Source organism: Protopterus annectens, chromosome 7.part0, assembly GCF_019279795.1.
Source record: "Protopterus annectens isolate FY-2018-M chromosome 7.part0, PAN1.0, whole genome shotgun sequence".
Classification (NCBI taxonomy): domain Eukaryota; kingdom Metazoa; phylum Chordata; order Ceratodontiformes; family Protopteridae; genus Protopterus; species Protopterus annectens.
In genome coordinates this window covers 1,070,256,300-1,070,278,764 of record NC_056739.1, presented here as the reverse complement: position 1 = coordinate 1,070,278,764, position 22,465 = coordinate 1,070,256,300, and the positions used below count along the sequence as shown (strand labels likewise).

At 43.0% G+C, this 22,465-nt stretch overlaps 1 protein-coding gene across 4 annotated transcripts in view; it reads right to left on the bottom strand.

Annotated features, from left to right (window-relative positions):
* Positions 1-22,465, bottom strand: part of SPPL2A (signal peptide peptidase like 2A) — a 1,262,472-nt gene that overhangs the window by 256,694 nt on the left and 983,313 nt on the right. For 3 of the 4 annotated variants that reach the window (XM_044077635.1, XM_044077634.1, XM_044077636.1), the window contains 3 exons: positions 14,345-14,398; positions 14,135-14,188; positions 13,666-13,765 (listed from right to left, as the gene is read on the bottom strand). In XM_044077635.1, coding sequence (XP_043933570.1) covers positions 13,666-13,765; positions 14,135-14,188; positions 14,345-14,398 — 208 coding nt within the window. The remainder of the gene's footprint in view (positions 1-13,665; positions 13,766-14,134; positions 14,189-14,344; positions 14,399-22,465) is intronic. The other variant, XM_044077639.1, reaches the window with a different exon arrangement.

Genomic DNA, 22,465 nt, shown 5'->3' with positions numbered 1-22,465 from the left:
GCTGAGTGATGATGTACTAGGTTTTTGAGGGCAGGACACTTACTGGGGAGGTAATAGACAGAATGACAGAGGCAGAGCTGATTGTAGGTTAGGAGGTTGGGCAGTTCAAGCCAGTGGAGCTGTCTCAAAGCAATACAGTGATGATTTCTATATGAGTAATTTGCAGCAAAGCGGGCAATTCTGTTATAGTAAGTAGGCTTCCACTTTGCTTAGTTCAGTTTTATTGAGATTAGTCAGAATGGGAGATGCATACAGTAGGGTGGACAGAAGCTGGGAGAGAGCAATGGCTGATCTTGTGTTGTTGGTAAGAAGCTGTTTGATATGGTAGAATGATCCCAGTTTGGCATGTACTTCTTTAATAGTTAAGTTGAGATGACTATCAAATTTTAGGTGGGAGTCTATGGTTATTCCTAATAGTTAGCCTGTGCCACTGGAGCGACTGGAGTTGCATTTGTGGAGTAGGTAGTGAATTGACTGTCATCAGTGTTTTTGTTAGAACTGGTTATAATCATAAGCTGAGTTTTCTTTGGATTGAGGATAAGTTGGGCTTTGGTAAGGTAGTTTTCAACGTCAGAGAATACAAGTTGAGTTGTTTGCAGGAGGGTGGGAATATTTTGTGCAACAGGGATTAAGGTAGTATCATCTGCATACTGAATGATAGATGCATGCTGTGTGGAGGTATGGAGGTCATTTGTGAAGAGTGAGAATAGTAGTGGTCCTACGACAGAATCCTGTGGGACTCCTATAGTTATGGGCAGCTGAGGAGAGAGAGAATTTTCCCAATTCACAGCTTAGTACCTGTCAGTTAAGTAGCTTTGGAACCAGGTAAGAGTGGAATTTGATAGGTGACATTGGTTTTGTTTGTTTAGCAGGATTTGGTGCGAGACTGTGTCAAATGCTTTGGACATATCCAAAAAAAGAAGTGACACCTGCAGGCTTTCATTTTTGAGACTGTTTACTGTGCCTGTGAAGCAGAGGAGGGCTGTAGTGGTACTATGGGCAGGTCTGAAACCATGTTGAGTAGGTGACAGGATGTTGCTGTCTAGGAGATATTTTAGCACCTGGGTATGGATGCATTTTTCTAGGATTTTGGCCAGGGGGGAGAGTATAGCAATGGGTCTGTAGTTATTACGTTCAGTGGAGGTCCCGCCTTTATGTATGGGTGTAACGTAGGATATTTTCCAGAGTTTGGGCACATGGTTTACACAACTGATCTGTTTATGAGAGTGGAGATTGGGATAGCAATAGGATCTGCTGTGAGTTTCAAGAAATAGCTGGGGAATAGGTCGGCTGCTGTTGATGAGGTTTTTAGTTTGGAGAGCATACTTTTGATTAAAGTGGTGGAAACTGTTTTGAGGGTAAAGCTTGTATTAGTGTTATTTGTGTTGGGGGGGGGGATAGTGAGGTTGGAACTGTCCTGCGATACTAAGGATACAATTGAGTTCACAAAGTGGAAGCTGAATTGTGTTTCGATGGGAACTTTAGTGTCAGGGGTGGTTGGTTTGGGGGTAGCCTTTTGGGTGGGTTTTAGTAGATGGTTTACATTTTTCCAAACTTTTTGGGGGTTGTGTTTGTATTTAGTTTGTAATGTCGTGTAGTAGGATATTTTGTCCAGCCTAATGCATTTTTTGCACGGTTGCGCAGTTCTTGGTACTTAGGCTTTGTGTTTTCTTTGTTTTTTTGATAGTAAAGCCAGGCAGTGTCTCTGGATTTGAGGATTTGTTTGGTTTCTTTACTGAGACAGGGGTTTGTAGAGGTTCTAACCTTGATTTTGAGCAATGGAGCGACAGTGTCTAGGTGTTGTAGAAATGTTTTGTTGAAATATGCTACAGCCTGGTCAAGTGGGAGGGTTTTTAGGGGGGTCCAGTTACAGAGTAAAGTACTGAGGACCTCAGGAGAGAATTTTTTTGTGTTTCTAGTGGATTTACTGTTAGTGGTTTTGCATATGCTTGTTCTAATAAGGTATATTATGTTGTGGTCACTTAAGGTGTCTGGGAGACTGCCTGTGTGGGGGTACAATGTGGGATTGTTAGTTTGGACCCAGCCAAGGATGGATTCCCTTTTAGATTTTTAATCACATCTAGTTGGAATTTGGATGAGCTGCTGGTAGCTCTGCGGATGTATTACATTACTTGGTGATTCTAACATACAAGTGAACCAATCTAGGTTGAAATCCCCCAGAATAAGGGTTTCTTGTGACTATGTGGAAGAACACCGAGATAAGAAGTTTTCAAGGCTAGCAGGTGTATTACAAGGTGGAATATAGATCACAATTGTGGTGATGACCTTTTTAGGGTGAAGTTGAAGTTGTGAGATAAGTATGTCCCAATTATTGGGGGAGGGGTAGGAGTTTGGTATTTGATGTAAAGTTAAGTTGGACTTGTACAGTAAGGCAGTTCCACCCCCTTTACGAAGTGGTCTGTCGTGTCTAATGATATTGTAACTGGTAGGGAGAACTTCTGAGTTAGTTAGGTTTTTATTTAGCAAGGTTTCTGTTAAAGCAACTATGTCTGGGGTGTAGTGTGCTATTGTGGCTTGGAGTTCAAGTATTTTAGTTTTGATAATTCTAATATTAATATTTAGCATTAAAAGATGGTTCATTTTGCTGCTGTTGTTGATATGCCCAGAGATGAAGACAGTGGGGGTATTATGTTTTGACAATTGTGTTGGAGCAGTTTGTGTTGGAAAGGATGGATTTGGGCATGGGTTGGGTGGATGTCCCCACTTATAGTGAGCCTGGTGTTAAAATGGTGATACAGATGTTGGAGTTTGGTAATGAGTGTGAGAAAGTATTGTGTTTTTTTGGAGTAGGAATGAGAGCATATGTGTTTAGTCCTGAATTGGTCCGTTATGTAGTTCTTGAACAATTGTGGGCAGATGATATTATAATGTATGGTGTCTGTATATGAGAGTGCATAATACAGTGTTGTGCTACTAAGTTTAGGGATATTGCTATAGTGATAACTTGTGGAGTTGTAAAGAATTATGAGAAGACAGACTAGACTTAGTTGTGTGATAATCATGGTTATAAGGTTTAAGTTGATTCTAGGTGGAGGTGTGGATAGGAATTATAGGGTTGCACTATATGTGGATGGGTAAGTAGTGTGGTGTGATGTAATAATGCCTAGTGGAAATGAGAGTGGTTGGGAGTATTGTGTGGTGGAACTAGTGGGTGTGGTGTAATGTGATCTGACTTGAGGAGCTGTGATTGGTGGAGGTGATGCAAGGTTGAGCCATGGATGTGGTTGCAATTACTATAAATGTAGAGGTAGTGGGGGCAGGGGGTTGGAGAGCCCGAGCATTAGCGAGAGCGAATGGAGCGAGGCAGAGCCCACCAAGACAAGAGTAGTGGGCAGCAAAAAGTAAGTGTTACTTTACAAATCTGAACACTTTAACAAATTCCTGAGGTCTAATGGCTTACCAGCAAGCAGAATTCAATTGCTGAAGAGCACTTGTGTCCTGGTGGGAGACAAGTACTTTAAAGACGGCTCCATGCTCAGCAGGATTCTAATATAGACTTAGTATTGGGGGAGGGGGATAGCACAAGGGGTGTAAACCAGGTGGAATCCAAAGAAACCAGCCAAACCAGAGAGGCAGTCAGTGGAAATCTATCAGTGAAGGCCTCAGAGGGGGTAAATAATAATTCAAACTCTACCTGTAAAGCGAAGGAGAGAAGAGACAGCAAAATTTATTAAGGTTGGGAGTGTGTCTTCACATTGACTTGCTTATTAGTAGTCAGTTTGTGCACAGAATAGAGTAGGGAGATGCATTAGCAATGAAGGGGAATGTACAGAGATGCAAATAAACAGGTGTCTACTTTACTTACACGAAAGCTTAAAACAGCAAATGCATATGCATCGAACCGAGAAACAATCGAAACACAATAAAAACAGAACTACACAACAAATATGACATGTAACAGCTGCAGGCAGGCGGGAAAGCTCCCCCCTGCGCCCCCCCCCCGCTACTTAAATATACCAACTCCGAGATTGCTCTACATTGAAGTAAACGGAAATTTCCACCTATGGAGATTTCCATTTACAGTTTTCGACGGTTTGCACTTTCAATGCATATGGTTCAATGCATATGCATTCGCTGTTTTAAGCTTTTGGTAAATAAAGTAGACCCAATAAACAGGTGGAGCTCAAGTGATTCAAACTGTGGCAGAAAGCACTGAGAGGGCTGCTCGATGGTTAATTTAATCACAGAGATCTGAATCAAATGTATACTGTCTATTGAACAGTGAGGATTACTGCACTAGCTGGGGGGGGCATAAGGCTACAACAGTCAGTTTTATTAGCATGCTGAGAACTACTAAGAAACACTGCTAATGTTACAGCTTCATTCTAATAACACATACAAGAAGAATGCCTGGGTGGACTGATCCTGCTCTTGAGGCTCAAAATGTACATCCTTGTTTAGTTTTGCAGTACTGATTCCTTCTTAGACTATATGGGTGGGGTGGAAGCTGCAAACTGCAGAGTTGCTTCTTAGACTATATGGGTGGGGTGGAAGCCGCAAACTGCAGAGTTGCTTGAGTGGGCTCCTGTTCTTGAGGCTGAAAATGTATATCCTTGTTCAGTTTTGCAGTACTGATTCCTTCTTAGACTGTATGAGTTGGGTGGAAGCCGCAGACTGCAGAGTTGCTTGAGTGTGCTCGAGTGTGCTCCTGCTCTTGAGGCTCAAAATGTATATCCTTGTTTAGTTTTTCAGTACTGATTCCTTCTGACTGTATGGGTGGAGTGGAAGCTGCAGACTGCAGAGTTGCTGGAGTGTGTTCCTGCTCTTGAGGCTCAAAATGTTTATCTTTGTTTAGTTATGCAGTACTGATTCCTTCTTAGACTGTATGGGTGGAGTGGAAGCCGCAGACTGCAGAGTTGCTTGAGTGTGCTCAGCAAGCAGAATTCAATTACTGAATAGCACGTGTCCTGGTGGGAAAAGGGAAAGAAGTAGCAACCACAGAGTTACCACATCTTGAAGAGGGCTTCTCTCCTGTGGTGGGCTGTAGGAGACCCTTTAAGATAAACTTGCTTCTTTTCTATACATTGGCTCATTGACCAAAAGCCTCACAGACTGAGCAGGAAACATCAAGATGTAAAGGCCCTAAGCAAAAATCACACTTCTCATCTGCATTCAAATTAGGTAGTGTGTAGGAAAATGCTATGTATGTTTTGAAGTGTGTGGGCTTATCAGTCATCCTGACAACCAATAAATAACAAGGAATGAAAAGAAGAAAAGACAGTCTTAGAAGACCAAAAAATTTACACCATCAACTATAAAAGAATCTACAACCCAAATCACTTTTTTAAAATTTTTTTTTTAAACTTTTATGAAAAAGGTAAGGGTCCCAAAAGGGCAAGAATGAGTTAAAAGGGAAGGAAACTGCAGTTTAAACACTAGAAAGAGATCAACATTTAAAGAACTTATATTATTTTTTTTTTTTTAAAACAATCCACTCCTAAGCACCAAGATCTATCAAGTGCTTATGGCGGCAAATGAAATATGGGTAGCTCATTCCTTACATAAGGAATTAGAGGTAGGGGGAAGGAGCCTGAGCAATGGATCCAAAGCTTAGAAGTGTCCAAAGCCAGATATTAGTCAGATTTAAGACCCATACATATAGGAATGGACAAAAAAGACATAAGATCTACAGTTTATTAATAGGTTTAACTACACTATGAAGAAACCATGGCTTGGTGGCATAGACAGATAATGCCTGACTGCACCCCTGATGATCCAAGATTGATTAGTAGTTTAGGAAGCTGAAGGAACCAGTAGGGGTGGGCAAGAGATGCACGGCTTACTTCAGCACACCTGTTTGGTAGGGAAGGTTGTGGAGGCTCCCCCGTGATGAGCCAATGCTCCAGGGCAGTGCTGTAGGCCTGTCTCCCTAAAAACATGCTAAAGGCGGAGGAGCATGGGTGGCCTCAAACCTATAAATGTAGCCATCTTGGAGATGTGTCAAGAATAGGCACACTGCTGCATCGGAGTCCTAGATGGTTCCTCTGCAGTGATGTCAACTCACATCACCACTGGGTGGGTGGGGTTAAGGCTACATAATAAAAATGCCCTAATGGCTGCCAGAATGATGGCTACATGACTGTTCTCACCTTACCTTTGGGAATAAACAGGTCAGGATGGGCAATGACCTTGTAAGGAAAGAAATGAGCCAACTAATTGTGAGGAGCTGATGGAACAATACAAAAAAAAAAAAAAACAAAAATACATAACGTTGAAAGAGAACTATAAAAAAGCAACCAAAATATAAGTAAGTAACGTCTTACAGCAGGCAGAATCTGCTTGGCACAATACTACTTTGATACTTTTAGACAGTTGTAGCTTACAGCACAGGGCAAACTTAAACCATTTCAAATATTGATAAATATTTTTCTTACAACTTAGAAAGGTAAATTATAACATTTCCCAACTGCATAAACTCAACAAGCAGGGCTGACAGAGTTAGCCTTGCAGAAAATGTTTACAACACCTCCATGCATAAGTGAACAAAAAAACATGGTAGAATACAATCTAAAAGTACATTCTCCTCCCTGTTCACATTTTTATAAAACATTCTAAAGACGAAGCTAGCATGCTGTCAGTGTATAGAACAGTATTATAATAGTAAAACTTTTAACAATGCATGGCTGCGTTCCCAGTAATACACGTACAGGCTTGTATAACCTCAGCAAGAGCCTGCCTTGGTGTTCTGCAGAGTCCTACAGCAGCATAGAAAGAAAAAGGAGACTGAGTGGATTAAGTACCTCTGGTTTTGCTTTTTATTGCTTATTTTCTCTAGCCACATTATTCCGACCATTTTTTATTAACTTTGCTACTTATTTAAACTGTTTTTTTAAATTCTGATACTGTTTGCACTTTAATTGCTCGTTTGTCAGTGTTTTTCAGCTGTTTAACTGTTGAAGGCTACACACTCAAGTGCGATAGCCATTTTTTGGCTTCAAAGTGTTTGTATTACTGTATCTGCTTTAACTTTTGAAAAAAAAAAACAAACCAAAAAAAAAATCTTCTCTCTCTATTCGTTCCCATCTTTCTATAACCAGTAGAGTCCGGTTTTCAGATTTTGCTGAATTCTGGGCTGTTTTGTAAGTTTCTGTGTTGCCCAGACCTTTCTAAACTAGAGGGAAGCTTCTCTGTTCATCAGTGAGAGTGGTGAGCTTTGAGCAGCCTGTCACTGGAGGAGTGGTTGCAGCTCAGAATGTGTAGTTTTATTGGCCATTTTTGGCTATTTCTATCCCTTTCATCTTTCTGTTTTAAAACCCATGTTTGAGCGGTTTTGCGAATCGCTGTTTAACTAAGGTTAAACTATTCCCAATGCCAGAAAGTCTGCTCTTCAAATTTTCCCGTGAACTAGCCAGTTTTCCAGTCTTGGCACTCAAAACTGTTTCCTTGTGCTCAGCACTTGTTCAAAACTTGTAAGCACTAAATTAAACTACAAATTACTGCAGCACTCAACTTTCCTCACTTGTTAGGAGGAAAACAGTTCTTAGTACTTAAATTAATAAGCACCTATCCAGGCATGTCTAAGGGCCAGCTCCCAGTGTTTTCCCCTGTCCACCTGATGAATCTGGGCATCTTGGGGCAATGAAGAAATTGCCTCATGTACAACCCTCTCCTCCTACCACCCAACACTACAACCTGTGAGAGATGCACTTGTATGTCAAACTGGAAGCCAAACTCTCTCCAGGCAAGACTTGACTAGACAGTCCAGAGGAGAAGGTAAACACCTGCACCGCACCACACTCAACACACAGTCCTTCAATACCTACAACACCTCAACCCACAAACAGTAACACAAAACACACACCTACATTCACGGACGTTCTCAATAAAAATCTGCCCAAACAACAGAGACCTACAAAATAGAAACTTAAGCAACCACCACCCTCCAACACTACCCAAATGACACACAGACCACAAAATTAGTGTGCCACTCAACCTCAGCCCATATGGCAAAACAACATACCTAACACACTAGTCATAGATGAATCTATAGTCAGGCACACTGATGTCTCACTCACCAGGCTAAACAAGGAGAAAAATACTGTCAGCTGCCTGTCGGGTGCCAGGATCCGCCACATAATGTAAGCATTCAGGTTACTCCACAGCAAGTACAAATATGACTCTGTCATTGTCCATGTTGGTGTGAATGACCTGCGACATACCTCCCTGGACTACATGAAAAGAGACATTGAGGAGCTCTCTAATCATGTAGCCCAGGCAGGTATGACTCTAGCCCTGAGAAGCATTCTGTCATCACCCAGATTGATACCACAGTTCATGGACAAAATTATTGACTTCAATAATTGGCTAAGTTTCATTCCAAGGGGATCTGGTATCTGTCTGCCGGGGATGACATGATCGACAGACCACGATGCTTTGCCAGAGATGGCCTGCATCTGTCACCCCTGGGATTCCGGATACTGGCTAAGGCTCTTGCTACCCCTATAGTGCCTTTTTTAGGCAAAGTTAAAATGACAAACCCACCACCGTAGCAGGTACAAGCAAGCAAATTCTGAGAGTAATGCCACTCAATGCTAGAAGTCTAAACCTCAAAATGCACTCACTCGAGGCACTCCTTAAAATGGACAACATTGACATCTGTGCAGTAACAGAGACCTGGTTCAAGGCTCCAGACAGCATTCCTGCATTACCAGGCTATAATTCATACCACACCTTTTGGCCACCTAACCTGGACCGAAAAACTAAAGTAGGAGGCATGTCCATATTCATTAAGGATATACACACCTCCAGGCTAGGTGCTCCACATAATGTATCCAAAATTATCCAAGTGCAACTAACACTGGGAAGACTGCAAACCAGGTTGTTGCTGGTTACAGATCCCTCGTCATGCCCTAGGATGCCCACTCCACGTTTCTTAATACACTGGATAATATTAAGGAACAGCCCAATACCCTAATAATGGGAGATTTCAACTACCCCACCATCAAATGGGGAAACTACTCATGTACTAACTCATTTGCTCAATGCTTTCTGGAATTCATAAACTCCAATGCCCTGGATCAGCATGTCCACACCCCCACCAGGGGCAACAATATCCTGGACCTGTCATTACCAATATGGGTAACCGATGCTCCATGCCAGAGGTCAACTCCTCGCTGGTCAGATCCGACCACAAGCTAATCACCCTAGACATCAATATTCCACCCCCACCCCAATAAGGAAACCTCCGTAAAAAAACATCTTCAAAGCCAACTTCGTGCTTCTCAAGACAGAAGTGGTAAACTTCATTACATCCATGCATACGGGTAATAGAATTAGGACTGTTGAATCTCATACAAATGCACTGTATAATCACTTACATGAGTGCATGGATCGTGCCATCCCCAACAGAACCAAGATGCTATTCTCCAAAAAAAGGAAGCCAATCTGGTGGTCCCCTGCCATAAACAAACTCTACAACAGAAGGAAGAAGCTGTTGCAAAAGAGAGTAAAATCACCTGATTGTAGGAACTCGCTGGTCAGCCTCAGTAAGAAGCTGAGATCCCTCATAAAATCCTCCAAAGCTAGTTATGAAAATAAAATTGCCACTGATTCTAAAGACAACCACAAAGCACTCTACAGCTATGTCAAGAATCTCAATGGCAACACTCAGACCTGTTCTGAGCTACAGTACAATGGCACTAGATACACAGAACCAAATGATATTGCCAACATCCTGGCAGATAGGTTCGGTGCAAACTTTACCACTCTCTCACCCCCCCAACAGGCCCATCTCTATAATGGAAGAATGTAAAGCCCCTGTAATCACTGATGCAAAAGTTAAGACTGCACTCTCCAAAGCCAAGAACACAGCATCCATGGGACCAGACAACAACATCCCAGGATACATTCTGCACAAACTACAAAACAAACTGGCACCTCACCTAAGTACCATGTTCAATCATAGCCTCACTTCAGGCTTTGTGCCCACTGAGCCTCACTTCAGGCTTTGTGCCCACTGAATGGCGCACGGCGACGGTTATCCCACTCCACAAAGGGGGCGCCACCACAGACCCTGGGAACTACCGCCCCATTAGCCTGACGAGCCTGGTCTGCAAAGCCATGGAACTTATCATCTTGGAGCTTATAAACAAAGACATAGGAAACCTCCAGACTCTGGACCCCACTCAGATTGGGTTTGTAAAAGGTAGATCCATAGGTTCATACTAGGCTATCTGCCCTAGGGCATTTATAAGCCTAGCCAGAGTGTGTTTGGCTTTCGCCACCCATTTTAAATTAATTTTGCTATGCCTTTTTTTGAGGTTAGTATACTGTGCCTCTGTCTAACAGTGACACAGAAGTGACAGTCGGGGTAAACCTACGATCTCCCATCCACTCATCAAGATTCCTCTTGAAGAGAGTCAATGTGGGACTCTGCCCAACCTGGACTGGGATTTTATTCCAGAGTGAAGGGAGCCTCTGGGTTATGAATCTGTCCCTCCAGCATGTCCTATTTATTTCAGTGCTGAGGTTCAAGTCTCGAGCGTAGCTCGATGGGATTTGGATTTTCTGAGGTGCAGCATGTCCATTAATTCCGGGTTGGACATGGCTTTATACGTCAGGCACAGATCGCCTCTGAGCAGGCGGTATGCCACTGAGTAGAGCTGGAGTTTCTTTAACCGGGGAGCATATGGTATCTGTTTGAGCCCTTTGATCCTCTTGGTGAGGTACTTTTGGGGTCTTTCCAGTTGCTGCAAGTGTCTGGTAAGGTACATCCCAAAAGGGGCATTGTACTCAATTATGGGCCTGATGAGGGATGAGTAAAGAGGCACGATGACCTCCCCTGATCTAGATGTGAATCCCTTCATGATTAGGTGGGCTATATAAAATGTTTTTCTAACCACTTTGGCCACGTGGTTGCCAAATGAGAGATTGCTATCAACTTGGGTCCCCAGGTCCCTAATGACTTCTTCTGTACTTAATGGATTACCACCTATGTGGTAATTTGTGGGCACTTTGTTTTGCCAAAGGGATGACTATACACTTTTGGCGTTTAGCTTGAGGCCATGGCTCTGGCACCAGTTGTCTGTTTCTATGAGGCCCTTTTGGAGGATGTTTGTGTCGGCTGGAGAGTTGATTATGGCGCCCTGTTTGCAGTCATCTGCGAACTTGGTCAGCCACAGTCCTTCCGTGTTGGCCTGTACCGCCGAAATATATACCGAACAAGAGAGGTCCCAGGACTGAGCCTTGTGGGACGCCACTTGTAACTGGTTTGGTGTCTGACATGGCTCCAGCAATTCTAACCATGTGGGTTCTGTCCCTGAGCCAGTTTGCAACCCATCTAGTGACATAGGGGCTTATATTTAAGCTGGTGAGCTTATCTATAATGCCCGAGTGGGTATTGTATCGAAGGCTTTTTGCGAGGTCCAGGTAGGCTGTGTGGACCACCTTCCCTCCAATGGCCTTGGTGACTGTTTCAAAGAAATCGACCAGGTTTAAGAGGCAGGATCTGCCCTTAACAAAGCCAAACTGGGTAGGATCCAGTGTCTGTAGGTCCCCAATATCTTTATTTATGAGGTCCATGATGATCCTTTCCATAGCTTTGCAGACCAAGCTAGTCAGGCTTATGGGGCGATAGTTTCCAGGATCCGTTGAGGCACCACCTTTGTGGAGAGGGACCACTGTTGCTGTACGCCACTCTTTGGGTACATATCCTGTAGTAAGGCTAAGATTGAACAGTAGTTTTATGTTTGGGTTTAGCTCTTCTTGGAGTTCATGTAGGACACAGCCCGGGACACCATCTGGTCCCATTGATGCTGTGTTTCTTGCTTTGGAGAGGGCGGCTCTTACCTGAGCATCTGAGATGTCAGGGGGGCAGCACTCTGTTGGGATAAATATTTGCCCTTTTGGTGGGGGGGGGGGAGTTTGCACTGAATCTGTCAACTAGGATGTTGGCAATGTCTGTGGGCTTGGTGTATTTTTTGCCATTTTGGACTAATTCTGAGCTTATCTGGGAATTCCCACCCAGGTTCCTAACATAACTAAAGAAAGCCTTGTGATTATCCTTAGTGTCCTGTGCAATTTTTCTCTCGAAGCTGGCCTTAGACGATTTTATGAGTGCCCGTAGTTTTTTACTAATACTGATCAGAGATGCCTTCCCTTTTTGGGATTTTGCTCTATCATGTAGTAGCTTCCTCCTTCTATTGTATAGTTTGTCATGTCTCCTAAACCTGATTGACTTCTTTGAAGCAGTCATCAGAGCCGTGGACAAGGGTAAGTTGGTCCAACCTTGACCTCGCCAAGCCTTTCAACACCATCCCCCACTCTGGAATTATTGATAAACTCACTAGACTAGGCATAAATCCCTATGTCACAAGATGGGTGGCCAACTGGCTCACTGACAGAACCCATACAGAGAAAGTAGCAGACTCCAAATCTGACTTCAGACCAGTGACAAGTGGAGTACCACAGGGTTCAGATCTGGGTCCTCTCCTGTTTCACATCTATTTCTCAGAAGTCCAGGCTAATACTGCAGGCCTTTGGTTAACAAAGTTTGCAGATGACTGCAAACTAGGAGCCATAATAGAATCGCCTAATGATGTCGACATTCTACAAAGGGGCCTCACTGAGACTGATGCTTGGTGTCAAAGTCACGGCCTCAAGCTCAATGCCAAGAAGTGCAGTGTCATCCTCTTGGGAGAAAATACTGTACCCATGACCTACCACAAAGGCGGTAGCCTACTAAACACCAAAAATATGAAAGTGACCTTGGTACACAGGTGGACAGTAGGCTCTCCTTTGATAGTCACATCGCCACAGTAGTCAGGAAATCCTTCTACATGGCACACCTCATCACAAAGGGGTTCTCCTCCAGAAAAAAGGAGGTCATTGTTCCTCTCTACTCGTCCCTCATCAGACCCATCATACAGTACAATGCCTCGTTTGGCATGCATCTTGCAAGACATCTACAACTAGAAAGGCCAAAGAAATACCTCACTAAGAGGATTACCAGCCTCAAACAGATGCCATACGCAGACCGTCTTAAAAAACTCCATGTCTACTCCGTTGCTAATCACCTACTCAGAGGTGATCTCTGCCTAGCATACAAAGCCATGTCAAACCCAGACCTGTTTGACATGCTACACTTAAACCCCAGTCTCTCCGAGCCACACGCTCCAAGGATCTAAACCTTGTCACCAATACAAACAGAAAATACTGGAGGGATAGATTCCTGTCCCAGAGACTTCCCATACTCTGGAACAGACTGCCCATTCACGTCAAGCACAGCTCCTCACCTGCCCTCTTCAAAAGGGATCTTGACAAATGGATGGGAAATAGGAAATTCACCCCAGGGGATCACTTCTGTGGCTCTGCTCGACAGAGGCGCAGGAAAATAGCAGGAAAATAATTTTCTTGGGTGGAAAAAGCCAGGAAACTTTTTTTGGCTAGGCTTATATAGCCGATCACCTAGTACCTACTTATGAACCTATGTAATTTATACTTACTTATATTCCTAGAGTTCCAGTTAACTAATAGAACTTACATACCTTCCAAGTGTATCCCCTTCCTGGAAAGGATCACAAAGTTAGCACAATTAAAACAATACAAAAACTACAGAGTATCAGTTTATATACATACATATATGTGTGTGTATATTTCTGTAATTTGTGTTTGTGTGAAAACTCAAAATAATTAAGTTTTGCTCACCTGGCACAATCATATCACCAAATCCCAGTAGTGAAAACATCACTGTGCACTGTGTCTGAGCAGAATTCATTAGTCTTGGTACCCTAATAACCACTGGCAACTAGAAAAAGGTAAATCAAAGAATATGTCACACACAACACCATCAGTAAATGACTTGGAGATATGGTAAAACAAATACTAATGTAATGCTCCAAGGAACCACATATAAATTTTGTTATACCAAGTTCATTAATAAGAATGCCTCAAATATTCTGAACTATAAATGTGACATGCAGACGAAAAATAAAAGAAAAGAGAAGCTTTACAATTACAAGCAAATACAGTGAGGCCTAGTCTAACACTCACTTTCATTTTTTTTGTAATGAGCAAAAAATAAAGGCAGATAGCAGTTTCAAACAGCATGAATCTTATTTTACACAGTGGCTGTAAGCCCCAAGCCCAGAGAAGAGATCGGAAATAGAATTCTTACTTTCTCTTGGGGAGCTGGGGTGTCAGCTGGGACTTCCAGAATGTCTCCACCAGTCTAGGATCAAACCCAAGTCAAAAAATATTTAATATTTTAATGCAGAAACCAGCACAAGACCACCAACTGAGTCAATGTGCTTGCATAAAAGTTGCTACATACTACATTTAGTTAATATCACTGACTATACACAACATAGAAAAAATGTACATGTACCTTTTCATCACTGCTTGGCCCAGCCGCAACTTCTATCATAATGCTCTGTCCATTCTTAAAAGATAGCAAACAAATATCACTTTTAAGAAAGTTATAATCCACATATATGTATATAATGATTCTGTACAATATAGCTAGTTTCACAGCTGATAGAACTTTAAAGGCCCACTATTCAAAACTTTGGCTTAGGGTAAAATTATCTTGAGATGGAAAATCATCCATAATATCAGTTTACATTTAAAAGATAATGATCTGGAGGTGACTTTCTGATTAATGGCAATTATTGTAACACTCTAGCTAGCATTACATTTACTGCTTGTAAACAAAGGTTACTCGTGTGAAAATTGCCTGTCAAGGAGAAAAACACTGAGAAAAGGGTAACATTAATTCCAAAGCTTTAAACAACTACAGTAAAGGACTGAAAAACACGTATTCCTGTTCATATGTGGATATTCTAAGCAGCAGTAAGGTTCACTCATCACTTCTAATGCCTCAGTGCATTCTGTAAAGACAGCCAAAGTATTTACTTTCTGCTAATGCTGTTGCTCCTTCTTCCCACAGTACATTCTGTGCCAATAAATCAGTTACTATTTTGCCATTCTTTTTTTTTCAGTCTTCCCTTTCCAGTGATACAAGGGTACCATAAATTACTGCTTCCTTTAACTATATCTAGAAAAAAATTAACAAATATTTATTTTCAATCTATATTTCTCAAATGTTTGTTAACTAGTAACTCCCAAAAGTACAATTGTGTACACTTACCATAAATGTAGATGTTCGAGTGTATTCACTGTTGCAGTCATCACACTTGGGTTATCTACCTGCAGGTAGCCCTCAGTCGGCCAAAATACCAGAGACTTAGTATTTCTGCGTCAGTTGCTGTCGCTCCAGGACTGACGTCAGGTCATCACGGGTATAAAAACAGGCAGCAGACGCCATTACATCAATTTTTCCTTGCCCCAAATGTCAGAAGCGCCCCAAATAGGGAGCTAAGTTATGGTGGGGAAAACACCACCAGTAAAAAGTAAATACCAATACCAATCCCCCTGAAAAGGGTGAGTAATAGTTGCCCTGGATGAAGATAGTCCTTGAAGGCTGTCAGAGCATTCTGTACAGCTAGCATCTCTTTCTGATTGATATGTAGGTGCATTTGATTTGGGCTCCATTGGCCCTGAATGCATCTCCCTGCCAGATGCAACCCCCAAGCATAATCTGATGCGTCTGTAGTCAAGGTTTGGGCGGCAGGGGGTGGAATGAATGACAGTCCCTTGTTTTGGTGGCAGGCCTCTGCCCACCATAGGAACTGTACCTGCAGTCTTGCATATGGAATTAGAAGAATGCAGGAGGCCATGAACCCCAAGGCCCGCAGAATTTGTCTTGCAGATAGCTGGGTTTTTGTGACCACCTGTTTGAAGTAAGTCATCAATTGAATCTGTTTTTCTGGCATAAGTTAAGTCATCTGGGCAGTTGTATTCAAGCTTGCACCCAGGAATGCAATTATTTGAGAGGGTACCGGTTGAGATTTCTATTAGTTTATGGTGTACCCTAGACAAGTTAGAAGCCTTTTTTACAAACGCCAGATGTTTTAGAAGCGTGTCCTTGTTTTCTGCCTGATTTAGACAATCGTCCAGGTATTGATAAATTTGAATATTCCTTTGCCTGCAAAATGCAATTACTGGTGCCAGGCACTTTGTGAAGACTCTGGGCGCACTAGATAAGCCAAAGGGCAGTGCAGAGAACTGGTAATGCGAATAGCCTGCTTTGAAGCGGAGGTATCTTCTGCAAGATTCCCTGACTGGGATATGCCGGTAAGCCTCTTTTAAGTCTAGAGTTACCAACCAAGCATCCCTTGCCTAGCATAGGTAGTAACTGTTGGAGAGTTAGCATCTTGAATTTTGGAATGTCCAGAAATGTATTTAGAATGGATAAGTCCAGAATTGGACATAATGATTTGCCTTTTCTGGGTACCAGGAAAAGTCTTGAATAAAAACCTTGTCCCTTTTCCTTTTCTGGTACTGGTTGAATAGCCCCCACAGTCATAAGAGACATAACTTGTTTCTGGGCTTCTGCCCACTGATTTGGAGGCAGATCTGGCAATCCATTTGGGATTGGCAACGTGTGGAAGTGAAATCTGTATCCCTGGGATACTATATTTAAAACCCATTTGTCCTGGGTAATCAGTTGCCAGTTTCGTGCATGAAGTGCCAGTTTTCCCCCCAAAGGGGCAGCCAAAAGATAAGTGCTTGGTGATTGTAGTGGAAAGTCATTGAGACTGTTTACCATAGGAAAGTGCCTTGTTACTTCCAGATTTGGAGGTGAAGGCACCTCATTGCTTTGTTCTATAAGTTCCTTGCGACTGAAACCTGGAGCCGTTGGAATGTCTGGGTTTGACCTGAGCGGCTCTAGTGGGTACTGGAAAGGACCAGTTCTTAGTAGGCCAGTGCCTACTGAACCTGGGTGGCTGCACTTGTAGGAAATCTTTTACAGTTTGCATAGATTTAGCTTTATCTTCCATCTTTTTCAAAACTTCTTCAGCCTTATTACAAGATACAGTGTCCTGTTGTAAAGCAGCATCCAACAATTTTGCTTTAACATGGTCAGGCAGACTTTGCTCCTTGAGCCAAGCATGCCTTCTTATCACAGATCCAGTTACAGCAGCCCTGCAAGAGGCCTCCAAGGAATCAAAACCACATTGCAAAGTATGTTTTCCAACTTGTTCAGCTGAATGCAATAAATCCTGCAACTCTTTTATTTTCACACAGTCAGAAATCAACATCATTTTCTGTTTACGTAAAGCCATGACATGCTGTTGATATTTAAGCATATGAAATTGACAGTTTAAAGCCATGATTGCCAAGGTTGCAGATGTGTAAACCGTCTTATCCCATCTATCCTGTGCCCTGGAATCTCTGTCAGAAGGGGTAGGATTTTTAGCAGTAGAAGCCTTAACGCCCTTGGGACCCTGAGAAATGGTTTCAGGGTCAGCAGTAGGGTTTTTAAAGAGGAATTTGTGGGAGTCAGGTACCCTGTAATATCTGTCTGGCTTACTAGGAGCCGGAATCAGGAGTCATACTGGACTCTGAGAAAACATCAGCAATGTCTAGAACAGGAGGTATAGCCAAAGGCCTATGCTGAGGAAGAAGAAGGAAATCCCAAAGTCTCTTTTTAGATTCTGAGAAATCCTGACTCTCCCAATGAAAGTGTTCCCTTAAGGTATGCAAAGTTTCTCCAAAAGAAAAATCCTCAGGAGGAGAAGCAGAAGGGATGGAATCTTCTGCATCAGAGTCCTCATAAGTGGGAATAGATAATTCCTGATCAGAAGAAATAGAAATCTGATCTGAATATTCATACACAGTGCCTTGCCTAGGCCTCTTAGTAGGAGGGGGATGGGTACCCCTGATCAAGGTAATTAAATCCTCAGCCATTTTGATAATTTGTTTTTTTAGGCATTGGGGCCTGTACACGTGGCCCAAGCGTCGTTTTTTTAGACACAGTAGTAGTATTTGGCCTTAGTTTTGAAGATGGTGTTGGTTTAATATACAAATTTTAGGCCTGAAAACAACCTCAGAAGCCGGTGCCTGCTCAGCGGCTCCAGACCCATCTAAGGTAGAGACATCCGTGGGAAAAATACTTAATGTATCTCGTGGCATACCGGACTCCGAATGGGTCTCAGTAGAGGCCTGCGAATCAAAAGTAGCAGGTATCAGGGGCTGCGAAAGCGCCTCACTGAGTACCGGTGACTGGTTTAGGAGAAGCTTTGTCGTTGGTTCTGGACCTTGACGGTCTGTTTCGGTCTTTTTCTTTCCGTTTTTTTTAGGTATTCCAGTAGTTGGATTGCTAACCGATGACATTTCTGGATAGTTAAATCTCGAGCCAAAATATTTAGAAGCAAAAATATACAGACGTTTAATAGTGTGCTGATTAAATTTAGCACAAAACCAACAGCAAGGCACGTTGTGGTCAGGGCCTAGGTAAGGAATACAGTACAAATGAAAATCCTTATGAGGTATTTGCTTCCCACAAGTAATACAATTATTAACTTTTACTGACATCGGATTAGAGCAAGAAAAAGTTTCCCCAACGGGGTACTTAGCTTTTAGTTAAAGACTTTGGTTCTGAAACTCGAAAACGAAAATTTCAGGAGTTGGCCGACCGGCACTTGCGAACTGCTTCTGTTTCGGGCACTGCGCAGCAAGACTGATGTAATGGCGTCGGCTGCATGTTTTATACCCCTGACGACCTGACGTCATGGAAGAAGGGACAGCAACTGATACAGGACCCAAGACCTTGTTAATCAGGCCGACTGAGGGCAACCTGCCAGCAGATTACCCAAATGTAATGACTGCAACAGTGAAACACGAAGAACATCTGATAGTCCATGTAGCCTGCTTTGAAGCGTAGGTATCTTCTGCAAGATTCCCTGATTGGGATGTGCAGGTAGGCTTCCTTTAAATCCAGTGTTGCTACCCAGGCATCCTTGCCTAGCATGGGAAGCAACTGGTGAAGAGTTAGCATCTTGAATTTTGGAATCACCAAAAAGGTGTTTAGGATAGAAAGGTCCAGGATAGGACACCATGAGTTGTCTTTTCTGGGTACCAGGAAAAGTGTTGAGTAGAAACATTGTCCCTTTTCCTCTTCTGGTACAGTCCGAATAGCCTTTAATCTTGAGAGAGAGAGTACTTGCTTTTGGGCCTCTGCTCACTGATTTGGGGGTAAATCTGGCCAACCGTTTGGGGTTTGTAATGTGTGGAAGTGAAATCTGTATCCTTGGGAAACTATATTTAAAACCCATTTGTCTTGGGTAATGAGTTCCCAGTTTTTTGCTTGCATAGCAATCTTTCCCCCTAAAGGAGCAGTCAGTTGAGAAGTGCTTGGAAGTTTTAAAGTTAAGTCATTGAGACAGCTTACCATAGGGGGGAGTCTTACTACTCTGATTTGGAAGTGGGAGCCCCTCACTGCTTAGTGCTGTGCGTACCCTGGTACTGAAGCCTGGGTGTTCTGCTGGTTCTGGGTTTGAACTGAGAAGGCCTGGAAGAGGCAGGAAAAGACCAATTCTTAGAGGGCCAATGCCTACTAAAATCTTGGAGGCTGTACTTGTAGGAAATCTTTAACAGTTTGCATAAATTTAGCTTTTTCCTCCATCTTTTTAAGAACTACTGCTGCTTTGTTGCCAAACAGGCGGTCCTGATTTAAGGGAGCATCCAGCAATTTAGATTTAACATGATCTGGCAAAGATTGCTCCTTAAGCCAAACATGCCTTCTAAGTACCGACCCAGTGACAGCAGCAATGCAAGATGCCTGTAGTGAATCAAAACCACAGTGCAAAGTATGTTTTCCAACCTGTTCAGCAGAATGCATTAAATCTTGTAAATCCTTATTTTCAGCACAGTCAGGAATCAACATCATTTTCTGTTTAAGCAATCCAATAATATGCTGCTGATACTTTAACATATGAAACTGGCAATTTAAGGCCCTGATGGCCAAGGTTGCAGAGGTGTATACCTTCTTACCCCATCTATCCAGGGCCCTGGATTCTCTATCAGACGGGGTAGGATTTTTGGCAGTAGTAGCCTTAATGCCCTTGGGTCCCTGTGAAATGGTCTCAGGATCCCGCAGTAGGATTTTTCAAAAGGAACTTGTGAGAGCCCGGAACTCTGTAATATCTATCAGGTTTTCTGGGAGCAGGAGGTAAAGAGTCAGGACCCAAGCTAAATTCCAAAAAGACATCATCAACAATGTCTAGCACAGGAGGGATAGCTAAAGGCCTGTGTTGGGGCAGGAGTAAGAAATCCCTAACCTCTTTTTAGAATCAGAGTAATCCTGGCTTTCCCAGCGAAAATGCTCCCTAAGAGTATGCAAGGTTTCACCAAAAGAAAAATCCTCTGGGGGAGAAGCAGAAGGAATAGAGTCCTCTGCATCAGAATCCTCATAGGTCGATAAGGGTAAATCCTGGTCATCAGAGGAAAATAGAAGTTATGTTCTTACTATAACGTTCCATGTTAGTTGTCTTCTTCTCGCCTTCTTCTTGCTGGATGGGTTCGGAGCCGACCGGCCCGACTCCACTCTAAAAGCTCGAGAGTTGGTTCCACCGGCTCGAGGCTCCCCTTATATCCCACAATGCTAGGCGAGAGTTACCTCAGATCTCGTTTGTAAGCTAACCCCAGCTTATAATAGTAACAGAATAACTCTAAACAGAGTCCACCTCTAACAACAGGAAGAAAGAAGGGTGACCTACATCCTGATCCAGGAAATATGCACAACAGCATATGCCTAAGAAAGAGGTGGTAGAAAGAGAGGTCACAATCACAACTCCTCTAGGTCTGTCCAGGCCAGGGGAAGGAGGGTGGAGAAAGAAGGCGAGAAGAAGACAACTAACATGGAACGTTATGGTAAGAACATAACTTCTATATGTTAAGTTGTCTATCTCGCCTTCATTCTTGCTGGATGGGACCGCCCCTAGCACCTTGTCCCGGTGGCCTAACGGAACAGACTCCTGAGAACAGTGGAACCAAAGTTAGCTCTATGCCTAGAAGCTAAATCCAACTTATAATGAGAAATGAAAGTGTGAGGAGTAGCCCAAGTAGCCGCTGCACAAATGGTGTCAATAGGCAGTCTGTCTTGGAAGGCTAAAGAAGTAGCCAAAGCTCTGGTAGAATGGGCCTTAGGTTTATTAGGCAGTTTTTGGTGTCTAATTTCATATACAAGGGAAATCAAAGATGTTAGCCATCTGGATAATGATACCTTTGAAACTGAAAGTCCCTTTCTGCTTTCCGCATAGGAGACAAACAGCTGGTCAGATTTTCTGAATTGTTTTGTTCTATCCAAGTAGTACCTCAATTGACGATGAACATCCAGGCAGTGTAATTTTTGTTCAGACCTATTGGACTATTCTGGAAAAAAGACAGGGAGGTCAATGCTTTGATTTAGATTTGACGTCGAAACCACCTTAGGCAAAAAGGACGGGTTCGTTCGTAAGGATACTCTGTCCTTATGAAACAATAGATAAGGAGGTCGACAGCTGAGTGCTTGAAGCTCTGAAACTCTCCTAGCTGAAGTAATAGCTACAAGAAAAAGAGTCTTCCATGACAGCAATTTTAAAAAACAGGAGACTGCAGGTTCGAAAGGGGGAAGAATCAAAGAAGTAAGAACTAAATTTAGGTCCCAAGGAGAAGGAGGATTTCTTATTGGAGGTCTGAGAAGAAAAACTCCTTTTAAAAAGGCTTTGCAAAGCTTGTGGGACATTAAGGCAGATTCAGAAATACCCACATGAAAGTTAGAAATAGCTGCCAATTGAACTTTAAGAGTAGAGGGAGATGAACCTGCATGGAAGAGTTCAGCTAGAAAATCAAGGACTATTTGGATGGAAGCAGTGAAAGGATCTATGTCCCTTCCTTGAGCCCAATATGTGAAACGTTTCCACTTACTCAAATAAATCTTCCGAGTGGAAGATTTATGGGAGGCTATCAAAATATCTCGAACAGAGTGAGATAATTGAGGAAGCCTGGCTAAGGTTGGAACTGGAGGAACCAAGCAGTGAGGTTCAGAGAGGGGAGGAGCGATGAAACTGACCCGACTGATGGATCAAAAGATCTGGAACTAGGTCCAGATGCCAAGGTCGCTCCAATAGAAATTGATGTAGAAAGGGGAACCACACCTGTCGAGGCCAGTAAGGAGCAATGAGGATCAATGAGGCCTTCTGAGCGATAGCTTTCTGTATCACTTGAGAGATTAGAGGGAAGGGAGGAAATGCATACAGAAGTCCCCGGGGCCAAACTTGGACTAGAGCGCCTCTGCTGGGTTGGCCTGGTAAAGGGAATAGAGTGAAATATTCTCTGCACTTGCTGTTTTGGGGAGTAGCAAAAAGATCGCAGCAAGGCTGACCCCACTTGAGGAAAATTTCTCTCACAACAGAGTCTTTCAGAGACCACTCGTGAGGCATGAGGATAGCTCTGCTCAACTTGTCCGCAATTTGATTGGACTTCGGGATGTGCGTTATCAGAAACCGCTGAGAAGAAATCGCCCATTGCCACAATCTGAGTGCTTCCCGACACAGGGGGTATGACCTGGTTCCGCCTTGTTTGTTGATGTACCACACTACAGACATATTGTCTGTCTGGATTG